Raw genomic sequence first — 16841 nt, 5'->3', positions numbered from 1 at the left:
TGAAGACCATTTTTTTATGTTTTACCTTTTTCTCATTATAGTATAAATTTCGATGGGAACGTTACTATATGCATGCATAAATTATTAGTCACGATTTAAATAAAATTAAGAAAAAAAGATGGCCTGTAAGCATCGGACATTATAAATCCACGATTATATGGTTTCTCCCCACCGTGTTTTTATGTTTCTTCCTCATATGGAAATATGTTTTTACATAACACTTAAGTATATGTTTTGTTCCGTTTTAAAGGGCCGCAATATAATTAATCTTTTATTATTGCGAAGCTATTTTCATCTCGTATGTGTAAGCTCTTATATACATTTTTATTTGTTTAGTGCCCTATATTTTATTATTTTTTATGGCATTAGGGTATTCCATGCGTATAATTTTTTTTGTAATCCTTATTTTTTAAATTAATATATTTTAATAACAAACATTAAAAAAATATTTATAATTGTATAAAGATGTAACTTATATTTATATTAAAATTTTTACATATTATATAAGTTTAAAAAAAACAAAGCATCATAAACGGAAAACATAGAGAAACAATAAGTGCATGTATGCATAGTAAAACATGTCCTCATGACTTTTCATTATTTAAATACTCAAAAATAAAAAAAAGAGATCCGTTTTGTAAACAGTTCCTTAACAAATGCGTGGTAATTCCTGTATAATAAGCTTTAATTCCTTCGGTTTTATAAATGTTAAGTACTACATTTAAAAACCCAAAATGCTTCATTTGCACTTGTTGTCTCATTTTTATCGTATATAAAGGATATGTAATAATAATAGAAATATATTTTGATATAACACCATATATAAATGGTAAAATTTTGGATACTGTATTTTCTTCAATACTAAGATTTCTGTCTTTAAATAATTTTTGTATATATTCAGCATTGATACATTGCGTTAAATATTCATAAGTAAAAAATTGAATAGCTACATGCGGTGTTAATAATAAGGAAGCCAAAAACCCTTTATAAAATGATGACAATTTTTCTTTTTTATATATACTATATATAAATTGGAAATAATTTTTATATACATAAATAGAGCTCAAAGAATTTTTACATTCCTCTCTTTTAAATATTCTCAATATTGTATTGTTATTAACTGGTATTTTTGAATATAATATGTATCTTTTATAAAATCTTTTTCGTAAATTGGTGATCATATTACTAGCCATTTTTTGTCTATTTCCTGTGAATGATATAGGATGATATTTGTATAAAATGTAATTATGCAGAATATATTTTTTTATTTTACTATAATTTGAAAAAGATGTGTTTATCATTTTTTTATTAATATAAGAAATTGAATTATATTTAGAACTAACTTTGGTACTTTTATTATATATGAAATTGTTTTTATACCACCTAAAGAAATTTCCATTTTTGTTTCCATTATTACTTATAATGTATCTTATTTTTTTACAGTTTTTTGGAAAATTTGTATACCTTTGCATATTATTAGAAGCATTTAACAGTTTAATCACGTGCGCAGTAGTTCTCGAGAAACAGGATTTATTTTTGGGTTCATATATTTGATATCTTTTATTTGTAATTCTATCTTTATAATTTAAAAATTTATAATTTAAATTTATTGTGCATTCGATTTTAGTTTTTATTAACCATATAGGGTGAAGAAAGAAAGCCCCAATTATTGAACTTACACAACTTGTAAGAATGTAATAATTCATGTTTTTATTTGCTTTGCTTATTGCATCATTATTATTATAATTGGAGTTTATATTTTTCTTCACCTTATTATCTTCTATTACTTCAGCATTATTTTCGCTCTTCATGCTATTCGTATTTGGTCTATTTCTGCTATTTTCTTGATAATTGACATTTTTTGTATCCAAAAAGTTTTCGTCTTTTGTATAAGCCTTCTTTTCTTTATTTAAACCGTGAAAAATACGATAATTTAATGTATCATAAATAAAGCGAAACACGCCATGAGAAACACCTGTAGTAATTAAGCTAGCTACTAAACCACGGTATAAACTTTCTATTTTTTCTTTTTTTAATATATAAAATAAATTATATTTATTATTATAATAATATGGGTAAGAGTTTTTATATATTTTATATATTTGCTTTCTTGTTTTTATAGTATCTAACGGATGTAATATGCATAAAATTATAGAAGAAGAAATCATAAAATTTAGCGTTCTTTTTTTTACCTCATTGAGTGATTGTGATTCATTAATATTATTATCCTTAGTATTTGTCATTTTACACGTTTCATCTTTTTGGCTAGTATATATATTTTTATATTTTCCAATTAAGTTACAAAATTATAATCTTCATTTTTTACGCCTATATTATGTTATTTACTCATTTTTCACTTGTTTTGTGTTTTCATTTCCCTTTGCAATTGCCTACTTTTATTCAGTTGCTTTTTTTATTGCACTTTTCTTTTTGGGGTTTTTGGTGCTCGACGGTTTCTATTTTATATAGTTTTTCATGCGCATTTAATTTATAAATTTTCCCTTTTATCTCATATTCACAATTTATTTTATTTGTCCATGCTAAAATAATGCTACTATTGTAATCAAAAATGATTTGGGTGTTTTATATATATCAAATTCTTATAATACCTTTTGCGTATTATAGCATAAAACAATTGACAATTTTAAAGGGGAAAATAAATTTTCTTATTTATTTTTTAAAATTATTTCATTTTTAAAATACGCATTTTTAAGATTCTTTAAATTTATTTGTTTTTTATGTGAATGTAATAAACAAAATAATAATAAAAATACACACATGAAAATATGCATATACCGAGGTATAATATATAAAAACTCGAAGAATGAAATATAATGTTACATTAAATTTTGTTAATTTTGCATGTATTATATTGAAGAGAAATAGGGAAAAGAAATGGTATATATAAAAAGGAAATATAGCGTAGTGGGAATGCTCCCCAAAACATATATTCCTTAATTTAGTAAAAAAATAAAGTAAAAAAAAATAATAAAAAACATTCTTTTCTTTTTTGTTTTTTATAGCATTGCAATTTTATAACCCTACACAGTCATAAACCATTTTGTAATTTAAAAAAAAAAATTGGGAGCGTATAAATAAATTTTATGAATACTTTTATAAATAAAGCAATAACTCGTGCTTTCATTTATTTTTGTTTATATATTTTATATTCGCATTTATTTTATTATTTGAGCATTATTACATTGATACTACGTTACAGTGATAATATTAGTACATTATTGTTATCATTATATTATTTTTAATTAACGAATTTTTTTTGTTTGAAAATTATCATTAATTACCTGGAACATGGAACTTTTCATATATGTAAAATATATATACTAATAGTAGAATAGTTCAAAATACATAACCCCATTATAATGAGCATTTAACTAAGTTTTTTTTACATCTTTGACTTTTGTACAACTGAAGAATTGCCATTATTAATTAAAATACACATAGTTTATGCATTTTTGCAAAATATTGTTGTATCACTTATCACGTATATTATATATGCAATGTACATATTTGTCTGCCCATTTTCTTATTCTTTCATTTTATATAATTCCCACAATTTACATGCTGTTCTAATATGATAAAAAATAACAGTGTTTTTAATACTTTCAAAAAAATAAGGTATTAAAAATGTTAAGTATTTTTATATGCTTTATTATAGCATTTCTATCAAAATTATCACTATCAGAAAATGTACTATACTCAAATATTTCATCTTTAGTAGGTCACATAAATTTTGTATTACCAGTACCAAATTTAATAAGTGACCATGTACTTGTTTCAAGTTCTAATAGCAACATCGGATTGCTAAATTATAAAACAGGTTAGAATGTTTATGAATTTTGCGAATATAAAAAATAATGAAATACTTTGTTATTTTTTAAATTTGTTTCCATATATCATTTTATGATTATACATGTATGGTATTTCTGCCATTGTTGTCATCAAATACGAGGAACTATTTCACCTCTTTGTCTTATTATTTTTTTTTTTGCACGTTTTTATCTGTTATATTAAATTTTTTCCCTTTTGCAGGAATACTAAAAAATGTATTAAATTATAAAAAAAATGAAGATATAAAAAAGGTACATACAAATGATAAATATACATTTGTATTGATTACAAACAGAAATTTGCAAGGAAGTGAAAAAAACAATTTTCCAAATGATGATACATATTCATATATTAATGTATATACGGGGGAAGAACTTTATTTATTAAATATTATTGAATATAAAAATGAGACGGTTATCGATTTTATAGTTATTGATGAAAACGTATATGTTTTATTAAATGACAGAATAAGTATAAGAAATGTAAATGATAATTCGATCAATTCAATAATTTTCAAAGAGAATAATATAAATTCTATTTATTCAAAAATTATTAAAAAAGGATATAATAATTTATCTTTGTTATATGTGGATAGCGATTTGTTTTGTCATTTAGTTTTATTTGACACTATAAATAATAAAATTATACATAAAAAAAAAATTATTAACTTTCAAATAAATAATAAACTTAATAATCATGTTAGTGTAATAAATAACAAAAATGCAATTGTTATATATAATAAAAAGGATATCCACATTATTGAATTGCCAAACCAGGAAAATAACAATAATGGCGACATTGTTTATAATTATTATTATCAAAAAGTAAATGGCGAAAACAAGGATGGAGAAATAGAAGAAGAAACACACGATAAGTCTAACTTTATTATGGATAATGAAATGGAAAACTTAAACATAGACGAATATTTTGTGATAAAGCTTGGAAACGATGAATATATTTCCATGTATAAAACTGGAAAGCATACAAACGCAGATGATAATAACATAATAAAATTGATAAAACAAAAGGTGGGGGAAAACGAGCTCATAGGATATTATTTAGATAAGCATAACAAAAAGAAGCTAATATACTGCGAGGATAAAGAAGGTAAAATATTTGTTAAATCGATAAATGAGCAAAATATTATAAATAAAAGAAAACGTGGAGAAAAAGATAATAATAATACTATTGCAATTTTAAATAAAGGGAGCAATGTTTATTATCATGGAGAATTATTTATTGGGCTATATGATGAAGAAGATAAAAGTAGCTATTTCTTTAGTGTTTACCAGGACTCTTCTTTTTCGGTATATAAAAACAATGATGTGCATTATACTAGAGAAGAAGCTTTATCATATGTAAAACAAATGCATTTTTATAATTTTGATCATTTAAAAAATAAGAAAAATAAAAGTGTAAATAATTTAAATATATCGGAATTTAGCATATTGAAAGAGTTAGAAAAATATTTAAAAAATAAAATAAGTTTATTTAAAAAATCATACATAGAAGAAATAATGAAAAAAAAAACTCAATTGTCATTAGTGCCATTTAATTTCTTTTACTTAACTGTTAATGAAAAATTAGCGATTCTAAATATTTTGATTAATAAGAACGAACAAAATGGCATAAAAAGAAAAGCTCTTATTGATACAAAAGGGAATGATAAAAATGGTTTAAAAAAGGATAATAAGGTAGGCTCAAAAGATAATAATGATTCTATTAATATCGATAACAAAGATTATAAATACGAAATGATGGAAAAATTAATTAAAAATGCGATAGAAAAATATGAAACTGATCAACGTTCGAATTATGCAAAAAAATCAATTGTGCTTGTATCGACATTAAATAATTTTATATTTGCAATACATTTATATACTGGATTAATTTTATATAAAATTGATATGAATCCTATTAAAGGCGTAAATAGTATGATATCCTTAAAAAACAAGCAATGTTCCTATAGTTTGAATAAAAATAACTGGTCTGAATATGAGGAAGGAGGGAAATTAGTATTTCTTAACAATGTATCTAAAGGGGATAATAGTGTCACTACTTTTAATCGCATAGATGGATCTATAAATCAACCAAATGAATTAAGCTTGTTTAAGAGTTTTTCTAAAGACTCTGTTTTACTTATTTTAAAAACGAATTTTATATCCCATATAATAATATTTGATATACTAACAACAGATATAATTTTTGAAAGAAAATTAAATTCGTTCGTAATTCAAAACCTTTTTATTTATACTAATGGAAATAATAAAAGTATAATAGTTGTAGATAAAATGTTAAGAGCAAAAATGATACCTATTGAAAATGTCGTAGATAAAAAAGAGAAAGCACCACAAAATGGAGCTATAACAAAAGTCGATCTAGAAAATGAAGAATTTTACTTTTATACTGTTAATAGTGAAAAAAAAGCGATCCAAGGATACAGAATAATTGGGTCAAATAATAACAATAAATATACAACTAATAATGATATTGATTTAAGAGTAATTGAAACTTATTTTATAAATATGAATACCGAACAAATAGAAGTTTATGGAAAATCTCTGACTAAGCAAAAGGATATTTTTTACCCTATTAAAATAAACAAAGATGCTTCTATATGTTATAAATATATTAACAATAATATTATAACATATGTTACAAAAACTGAAAATTATAATAATAGCATTTCTTCTATTGCTTACACTATATATATTATTGACGGAGTCACTGGAACCCTGATTCACTCCAAAACTTTAGATAAACACGCACGACCACCATTCCATATAATTATAAATGAAAATATAGTTGTGCTTCATTTTTATAATGCAAATATAAATAAATATGTTATAAAAGCATTTGAACTATTATTAGATAAAAAAGATCCTGGATTTATTAATTTAATTAGTTCAAAAAAAGAAAAAATTGTTGATCTTTTTGATGTTAAAAATGTTATAATAAAGGAACAAAATTATATCATAGACCATAATATTAAGTCATTTACTTTTACAGAAACAAAAAGAGGAATAACAAATAAACATTTATTACTTTTGCTAGACACTAATAAAATCGCTATGGTCAATTTAACCGGCGAAAATAAAGAACCCACTTATAAAAATTTAAATATATTTATTACAAATAAAAATATTTTATATAATTCAAAAGGTTTTGTTTCAAATGAAAGTATGCTAGAATCGACAACACTTATTTTTTCATGGGGTGATTATTTTTATTTTACTTCGTATCAGCCAAACGGGTCTTTTGATACTATGGACAGTTTTAGTATTTTCTTTTTATTATTTTTAATAATTTCTGTGTTTATAGCGACATACTTTTCGTATATTAAAAGAAAAAATAAAATTATTAATGCTAAATGGGCATAAACACATATAATCAAGTATTATAGAAACAATTACTTCGGCGTTTAATTTGAAACGGAACTGCAGTCAGAAGAAACTACATAAATTTACTTATATGCTCTAAAAGGGAAATAAATGTATAGAAATAATATATACGACCTTAGCCTTCTAACCCACAACACAATGTCTCCGTTTGTGTGATTAATATTTAATAATTACCAACTCTTTAATGATACGGAGTATACACATGTGTGTATACGTAGATATGATATACATATTAAAGAGGGCATATTTTGATTCTTCATGAAAAACATTTTCATAAAAAAGAAAAGTAGAATTATCGAAGATATACTTTCCTATTCTGCATTAATTAAAAAAATATTGACCATGATAATGTTGTAAATAAATGCGTATATTTGCATATATGCACATATCTATGCATGCTTGTATGTATTTATTGAATAATTGACGTACACTGCTATCGAATTTATCTGTACATATCATTTATTAAATTATATCAGGGTTTATGAAAATTATATATACATACATAATATTATAGTTTTTTTTGTAATTACATCGTTTACTTATTTTTCATATTTTATATTTTATATTTTTACACCCCAAAATAGAAGAAAAACAAATTAAGTCAATTTTTTTTATTATTATTTTATTTATTTTTTAATCCATATTGATATAAATTTAACATTAACAAGCATTAACATGAATAAAGATAAAACATTTATATTTTAATATATGCCTTAAAGGGTTATTCAAATAGTAACTTAGTTTTGCTGTCTATCCGCAATGCTTATTTATATGTGAAAAGAAATATAGTAAATATAAATGCATATATATATGTATAATAGAATTAGAGAAAAACAACCTACAAGTATTTAGCCCCACATACACAATATTGTTTACACATTTTTTCGATAATTCCCCTTTTGTCAATATATATGTATAATATTTGTTTATAATATTTATTTAACATAAAAAAGAAAATATCATTTTTTTTTGCATGAAATATAATTTATATGAAAAGAGGCATTTCTCTTTATGTTCTTAATGGTGTTTTGTGTATTAAAATAAAAAATGAACTACTGTAAAGGAAATTAAAATTTTATTATCATATATATAATATTATCCAATTTTTCCACTTTTTTGATATTTCATCCCATTTCTTTTAATATAATTTTTCATATCTTTATCTTTTTCATTTAATTTCTCTTATATTTTTTTCATCCTTTTTAATTTTGTACTATTTACAATAAATAATAAACAACGTAATTAAAACAAATAAGAAAAATTCATGAACATAACATGGATCAAAAAACTTACAAAGATACAAAAGATTAGCACAAATGAGTTTTATAAAATTTGAAAACTAAGTATTTTATCAAAGATTGAAATTCTGTATTATACACGATATATTTGAGGAATTTTTGTTATAAAATGACGATTTATATTAAAAATATATTTATTATTATGCCTTGGGGCGTGGTTAATTACATAATAATTATACGTATATAAAGTATATGCATGCATGTATAATAGGAAAAAGAAGCTTTGAAAATTTACATTTCTTGCGTACAATTTTTGTGAGCATTATATGCTACTTATAAACATTATTTCCTATAACAGATATGTAATGATTTTAATTATAACATTATAATATCGTTATATTTTATATTGCTTTTATTAATGAAATGCTGGATTAATATATAATATATTCTTATATATGTTTTAATTTTAAAATATGTAGTATCTTAAGGATTATATATATTTATATTGCTAAAAAAATTATTATATCGTTTAAAAAATTAAAATATAAATAGGGGAAAATATATACAATAAATAAAATAAAGTTTAAGTACATAAATAATGCATATATAATTTACCGAAAAATAAGACGTTTTTTTATTAATATACGATTTAATGCTTATATATAATTATATTTATATATCCTATACGCATCAAATATTTTTATATACATTTCGGAATATATGTATGAATAAATAAATATAACTTATATAATTTTATACATACAGGTTATTTTATTATTTTGAAATAAAAATTTGGAATTTTTCGAATAAAAATGATAACTTATATATATGAAATAAGAAACTAGTTTATTATTTTTTTTTTTGTTTCTTAAAAAAAGTATAAAAAATAAAAATAACAAAAAAAATACATATATATAATTACATTATATTATATATATGCATTTGTGTATAATATACATTTTAACATTTGTAAACAATATATACATTAATAAGAAAATGCTTATTTTATACCCCAAATTTATATATTGTGCTAAATTTTTTGCATAAGATAAAATATAATGATATAATATAAAGCAAAATACGAATTTCTCATTTAATAATATATAAGAAAACATATATTATGAAATAAATTATTCTTGAAATGAAAATAAGAACGAAATAATATATACCTTACAAAATAATTAATACATTTATACATATATATATATATATATATATAAGTATTAATAATTATAGCATATATTTTTATGACTTGCTTATTATATATATAATATATGTTTTTTATTTACATTCAAATTCATCATATGAATATACATGTATGGATACAATTTAATCGTAAAATGCATAATTGGGGAACTTGTTCACCATTTCTATTACATTATATATATTAGGACACAATATAATAAATTTATTAAAAATATTTTTAGGATATTACTTTTTTATATTAGTTAAAAAGAAAAAAGAGTACCCTAAATCGAAATGCTGTTTTTAAATAAAATATTGGATATTGAAAAAACAATTGCTAAGTGAAAAGCATATACATAATACACATTCATGCATTCATAATATATATACATATATCGTGCTAGTACTATTATTATTTTTTTGTGTGTTGTGTTGTCAATTTTTATGAAAATGCTGGATACATTTCATCAATACAATTTTAAAATATACGACTAGAAAGAGTAAAACATTAAAAACGCGCATATATATACATATATGAGTGTACAATATGTATATCAGCAAATACGAATAAATGCCCTGAATTTTTTGTTTTTTAGTAAGTTGGAAAAAACACATTCAAGCGTTTTTCGGTATAAAGAAACAATTTTTAATAAGTTTATATTTTTTCTAAATTTGGTGCAAAAAGCGTATATGCATTTATATATATATAAGCCGACGTAAAAGGAAATAAATATAGCATTGTTGAAGTAATGCCAATTACAGGAATTATGATTTTTTTTGTGTGTTAGAAAATAAGATAGATGATTGATGGATTAAAAAAAAAAATACAAAAGATAAAAGTGATAAAATACGAGGCTTGTTTATATACATATATGCACATGTACAATTTGATATTCCCGTTTTATATATGTGTAGTATGCAAAAAGTGAAAATATTTTGAATGTAAATGCATAAGAACTAAAATAAACTTCATACATGGATGAGAGAACGAAAATCGTAGATGTATGGGCAAATAATTTAGAGGAGGAATTTGAAAAAATAAGAGATGTAATCGAAAGCCATCCTTATGTAGCCATTGACACAGAATTTCCTGGTATAGTTGCAAGACCGACAGGCAATGTGGTAGATTATAACTATCAAACGATAAAATGTAATGTAGATTTATTAAAGGTCATACAACTAGGTGTAACCTTTTCTAATGGAAAAGGTGTTTTGCCTAGAGTATCGACATGGCAGTTTAATTTTAAATTCGACCTTGATAGTGATATGTATGCTCAGAATTCAATAGACTTTTTAAAATTAAGTGGAATCAATTTTGAAAAACATCAATCATTAGGCATTGAGCTATTACATTTTGGTGAAGTAATTATGTCATCTGGTTTAGTTATGAATGAAGACGTAAAATGGATATCATTTCATGGTTGTTATGATTTTGCATACCTATTAAAAATATTAACATGCTGTGCATTGCCACATAGTGAAGGAGAATTTTTTGACTTATTACATGATTTTTTCCCATCGCTTTATGATATAAAATATTTGTTATTAAATTTAAATATTAAGCAATTAAGTCGCACATTTTCTTTACAAAAAATTAGTGAAATTTTAAGTGTTAAAAGAATAGGAAGACAGCATCAAGCGGGTTCAGACTCATTAGTTACTTGTAAAACATTTTTTAAATTATTAGAATTATATTTTGATAATAAAATAGATGACAAAAAATATTCAGGTATTATATATGGCTTGGGAACCACTATAAAAAATTACAATAATAAATTTGATGATAATGCATATAAACATAATAACAACAATAATAATAGCGGTAACAATAATGGTGTTTACTACGGAAATAATAATTATCTGAAGAAAAACAATAATAATGGTAATAATACGTCAATTTACGGAAATCATTATTGCAACGATAAAAATAATGACAATAATAATAACAATAGCCAATATTGGGACGGAAAAAATGATATAATGTCAGCAAATAATACTAACAACCATTATATACATAACAACATTAATAGTAACAATAATAGTGATTTATATACTTATGTGGATAGTACAAACAATAGGGAATATATGATTGCTTTTAGTAAAGATGCAGTAAAAGGAAATATAAAAAGTGATGTACTATATAACTTATATTCAGATATTAATCAAAACAATTATAATATGATACCAGGTATGAATAATATGGGAGCAAATAATAATTTTAACACAAATATATGCAATAATAACAATAATAACAATAATAACAACGGAAACATCAACAATACTAATAGCAGTATGAACAATTTTTCTATTAATAAATATAATACATCACAAATAATTAATTCTATAAATAAAAATGGAAGAATGAGTTTAGTTAATAATGCATACATTAACAATAACAATAAAATTGGAGATAATATTAATGAAAATAACCATAGTAGAATGAACACCAATGATGTTAGTAGTAATAGTAATGTTGTTAGTATTGGCACACATAATATGGGAATGCTGGATACTATTGGAAACATTGGGAATGTTGATGGAATTCCTAGTATGGGAAACGTAGGAAGTTTTAATCAAATAAATAATGGTAATAATAATGGAGGTAATTGTTTTAACGACTGTATAAATTATTCTGACAATGGAAATAAAATGGGAATGGACTCTTCGAAACTTATGAATGTAATTTTTAATGATATTCATTCGAAGGCCGGAAATAATAGCTTAAATAATGATTTGAGCAATATAAATAATGGGAATTTAAAACGTATGAATAGTAACAACATGAGCGATGGCAATATGAACAGGAATATGGGAAATCTTAACAATGGCATAATAAATTTAAATGGGACAAATATAAGCAACTTAAACAGTTCTATGATTTTAAATACATTAAGCAATATGAACAACATTGGAAATATGAATTCAAATATTAATATAAAAAATTTAAGAAATTTAAATAATGAGATAAATATTAACAATTTTAATAATGACATTCACACTAATAATGTAAATATGAACAGCATAAATATGAGTAACAATTGTGCTATGAATGTTAATAATCAAAATGGAAGTATTAATAATATGAACATAAATGGGAATATAAATATAAATAATGTTTATGATGGGTTTCGGAATATTACAAATGTAGCGAATAATGGTAACAATAGTAACAATAATAATAATGTTAATGAATTAAATCATTTGAGAAAAAATAATACCAACAAATTGGATATATCTGATGATAATTTAATAAATGTATGTAAAGGGTCTTTCGAGTCATATAATACTAATAATAATGTTTTATCTGCAAATATGACCCCGGGAAATTTAGGAACTAATAACAATAATAATGTATGTATGGTCAATGTAAATTATGCTAATTATCCTAACCCAATTGGAAATAACGCTAATACTAACAATGCTAACAACAATGGTAATAATATGTTTTTACATAATATGAACAATTCAAATATTGGGAATAATGAAAATAACCAAATTAATAATAATATGAATAATCATAATTATTATTCCATGCAAAATAAATATAATTCAATGGGGAATTTTTCAACTATTATGAATCCTATACTTGATAAAGGAGTAGCAGAAAATTGTGATTCTGAAAAAAGAGTTATGGATAATAGAAACATAGTTAATAGTAGGAACAAGAATATATGCAACAGTAATAGTAACACATACAATAACAATAATAATAGTGACATAAATACAAAACTCAATATAAATAAAAATTCAATCAATAATAAAATTAATGCTTCACATATTAATTACGGAAAAAATAGCTGTATTTCAAACTCTTTAAATGATAATAATTATAATTTTAAAGGAACACACAAAATTAATATTATGGCAAATAACGATATGGTAAATAGTTCTACTCAAAATGGCACACCAAAAAACGAGTTTAGCAACAGTAACAATAGCAGTAATAGCAATAATAGTAATAATAATAGTAACGATGATGATATAAACACTTTGCAGCAGAATGTTCATCTGAATAGGGATGACAATTTTAAAGATGATAAAAGTTCTAGCTTAAATAAAACAGCAATAGCTAACATGAATTTGAAGCATCCACCTCCCCCACCTCCTCCACCTCCCCCACCACCTATAAATAATAATATGCCAAATATGTTGAACAATAATAATAGTATAAACTCCATTAATGGAAATAATAACGAAACTAATAATGATCCCAGTGTTAACAAAAATAACGGTATTATGAAAAACATAAACCCTTCTCCATCTATGAATAATATCATCAATATATTAAATGGCAATAATAATGAAATAAAAGGGAGCAATGCTAGCAGCTCTAATAACGCCAATAATTTGACAAAGCATCCCTCAAATAATTCTAATATAAGCACTTGCAATAAAATAAATTACACATATGGTAATGCAAGGGGAAATTATGTAAACAGTGTAAACAGAAACAATTCAAATTGCTCTAATAGCTCCAATCCAGTTCATATGTATAATAATAGCGTATCAAATAAAAGTTCGGTTGATAGTTCAAATTTTATAACTAATGCTAACTTAAATAGAGATAATACAAGTAATTCTAACAAAATGGGGAAAAATTTTAGCTCTGTGACAAATATAAATAATAGTATGAATGATCAAAATGGCAATAGAGGAGTTAATAATCACAATATTAGCAAAGACTCAATAGGAAGCAATAATAATGATGGAAATATTGTGGCTTGTGTTAAAGACATTGCTAAAAGTAATAGCAATACTAGTAGGAGTAATAGCAAAAATAGTTTGATGGATGGCTCTAAAGGTAGCAATTATAGTAGTAATAACAATAATAAAAATGGTAAAAATAATAATAGTAATAAAAATGGAAATAAAAATAAGAGCAAAGGAAAAAATAAAAATATTAATGATAATAATCATATTAACGGTAATAAAAATAATGAAAAAAATAGTAATAAAGGCAATGATAATAATGGAAGTAACAATAAGAGTCGAAATAACAACAATAATAGTAACAATAATAATTCTATGAAAAATAAAGTTGGTGATAAAAATAATGAAGATAGCATTTTTGATAATAATGCAACAGATAATAATAGTAACTATGTTTTAATTAATCAAAGAAAAAATGAAAACAAAAATTATGCAAATTTAAGTACCAAAGGCGATGATAATATTTCAAGAATCAATAATAATAATAATAGTGCTGTAAATAATTCAAATAAAGAATTAATTGACGAGCAAGCCAAAGCACGAAACTCAGATAAAAATATATACAATAATTTTTACAACAATGTGAATTATTTTAAATCTGATAATAACATGAAACAGCATAGCAGAATAATGGGAAGAGGCACTGGATTTACTAAAAATAATACAAACCAATTATTAATGAAAAATAATTTTCATAATAATGGTTTATTAAATAATGAAATTTTAAGTCATGGAGTAAATGTTAATAATAATGATAAAAATGATTTTATTAATAATACCGATAATTTGAATTCTCAAAATAATTATTCCAATAATGGAAATGACTATGGAAGTGATGTAAACAGTTACCCAAATAACTTAAATAATTACACAGGCAATGTAAATAATAATTATTCAAGAAATTTAAATAGCTACACTAACAATATAAATAACTACACAGATATGTTAAACCAGGGAATGAACTACAATTCGAATATAAAAAATAATAACAATAAAGGAGTGACAAATTATGGTGATGAATCACATAATAAAATTGGAAACATTAGTATGATGAATATGGGACGGATTAATCATGTTTCTAATTTTAAAAATAATAATGCCAATACAATTAGTAATAACAATTTTGACAATAATAATGAATTAAATCAAAACAAATTAAATGATAACATTAGCATGAGTATAACGAATAATTTTATGAACAAAAAAATGAATAAAGAAAACATAAGCATGGTAAATTATCCTATGGTAAATAATATCAATATGAATAGTTTTTATATGAATAATGAAAATTCAATTGGGAAAATAAATATGAATCACGGAAATCAAAATAACAGTAATTTTTTTTTTAATGATAATAATGAAAATAGCGGAAGTAATATTGCTAACATAATTTCAAATGATCAAAATTATAATTCCTACTCAGAACATTTTACAAATAAATTATCTAATAAATCATTGAATGAAAATAATAATAGAAACTTACATGGATCTATATACAATGAAAAAAGAGACAATTCAAAAATAATCTATAATTACAATGAACAAATTTTTTTAAATGAAAATATGCTAACAGAAAATTTGGGATCTTTTGAATCTGCACAGGAAAACATTTATTCTTATCCAAATTATGACATTAAGAATAAAGATAGAAATTATTTTTATGATTCTTAAATTTTGAAAAAAAATATTTTGCATTTATAAATTTAAGAAATAATTATCACTCAAATAATCATAAGCACCTATATAATCTTATTTAGTTGATTAATTAAATAATTTTGCAGACTCACTAATTTTTTAATTTTAAATCCAAAGGGGGGGATGGAATAGGAAGCAGATAAAAATTTTAAACCATATATTAAAAAATACACTTTTTTTATATAAATAACAGTAATAAAATATGGAAATGTGAATATATCATATATACATATAAATATAATACATTTATTATATTTGTAATTCTACATAGCAATATGTATTCACATCAGTAACAATTAATAAAGGTTATTGTGTAAATGCAAATTAAAAAGTAATTTATATGCATTTATTATATATATACTTATTTATAATCATTTTTAGATCAAATTAATTCCATTAATCCGCTAGATCAATACAAAATAATGTATTAAAATATAAATTGATGCATTGTTTCACGTATTGTTACATGTGTATATATATATTTATTATATGAGAGATAGAGGGGAAAGGCATATAACTGTATTATTTCATGGAATGAACAAATGTGAAAACATATTCATTTCAAATATCTACATCAATGGGCTCATACATATGTATAGTATATCTTCCTTGTATGTACAAATACGTGCAGCTTTATTTTTTATTTTAGTATACGTTTGTTTGTCATACTATACTATAACGTTACATTTTATTTTACATTTATATATTAACGATATTTTTTATTCTGCCTTTTATAACAAGGGAATAATGCTTATTCCTTATT

The 16841-nt window shown here is 22.8% G+C and overlaps 3 protein-coding genes across 3 annotated transcripts; 2 read left to right on the top strand and 1 right to left on the bottom strand.

Moving 5' to 3' along the window:
• Positions 1–584: 584 nt before the first annotated feature.
• Positions 585–2243, bottom strand: PBANKA_1426400 (mitochondrial carrier protein, putative; the record flags this gene model as incomplete). Its single annotated transcript, XM_034567606.1, has 1 exon — positions 585–2243. One exon carries the CDS (start codon positions 2241–2243, stop codon positions 585–587), a length of 1659 nt encoding a protein of 552 aa, XP_034424087.1.
• Positions 2244–3645: 1402 nt separating this feature from the next.
• On the top strand, positions 3646–7229 carry PBANKA_1426300 (ER membrane protein complex subunit 1, putative; the record flags this gene model as incomplete). The annotated part of the gene is made up of 2 exons (XM_034567605.1): positions 3646–3838; positions 4051–7229. The coding sequence occupies 2 exons, from the start codon at positions 3646–3648 to the stop codon at positions 7227–7229; spliced, it is 3372 nt and encodes a 1123-aa protein (XP_034424086.1).
• A 3419-nt stretch (positions 7230–10648) lies between these two features.
• PBANKA_1426200 (CCR4-associated factor 1, putative) lies at positions 10649–16054 on the top strand (the record flags this gene model as incomplete). Its single annotated transcript, XM_034567604.1, has 1 exon — positions 10649–16054. The coding sequence occupies one exon, from the start codon at positions 10649–10651 to the stop codon at positions 16052–16054; it is 5406 nt and encodes a 1801-aa protein (XP_034424085.1).
• Between the last annotated feature and the right edge of the window lie 787 nt (positions 16055–16841).

This window comes from Plasmodium berghei, assembly GCF_900002375.2.
Source record: "Plasmodium berghei ANKA genome assembly, chromosome: 14".
Taxonomy (NCBI): domain Eukaryota; phylum Apicomplexa; class Aconoidasida; order Haemosporida; family Plasmodiidae; genus Plasmodium; species Plasmodium berghei.
This window is presented reverse-complemented; position numbering and strand designations above follow the sequence as displayed.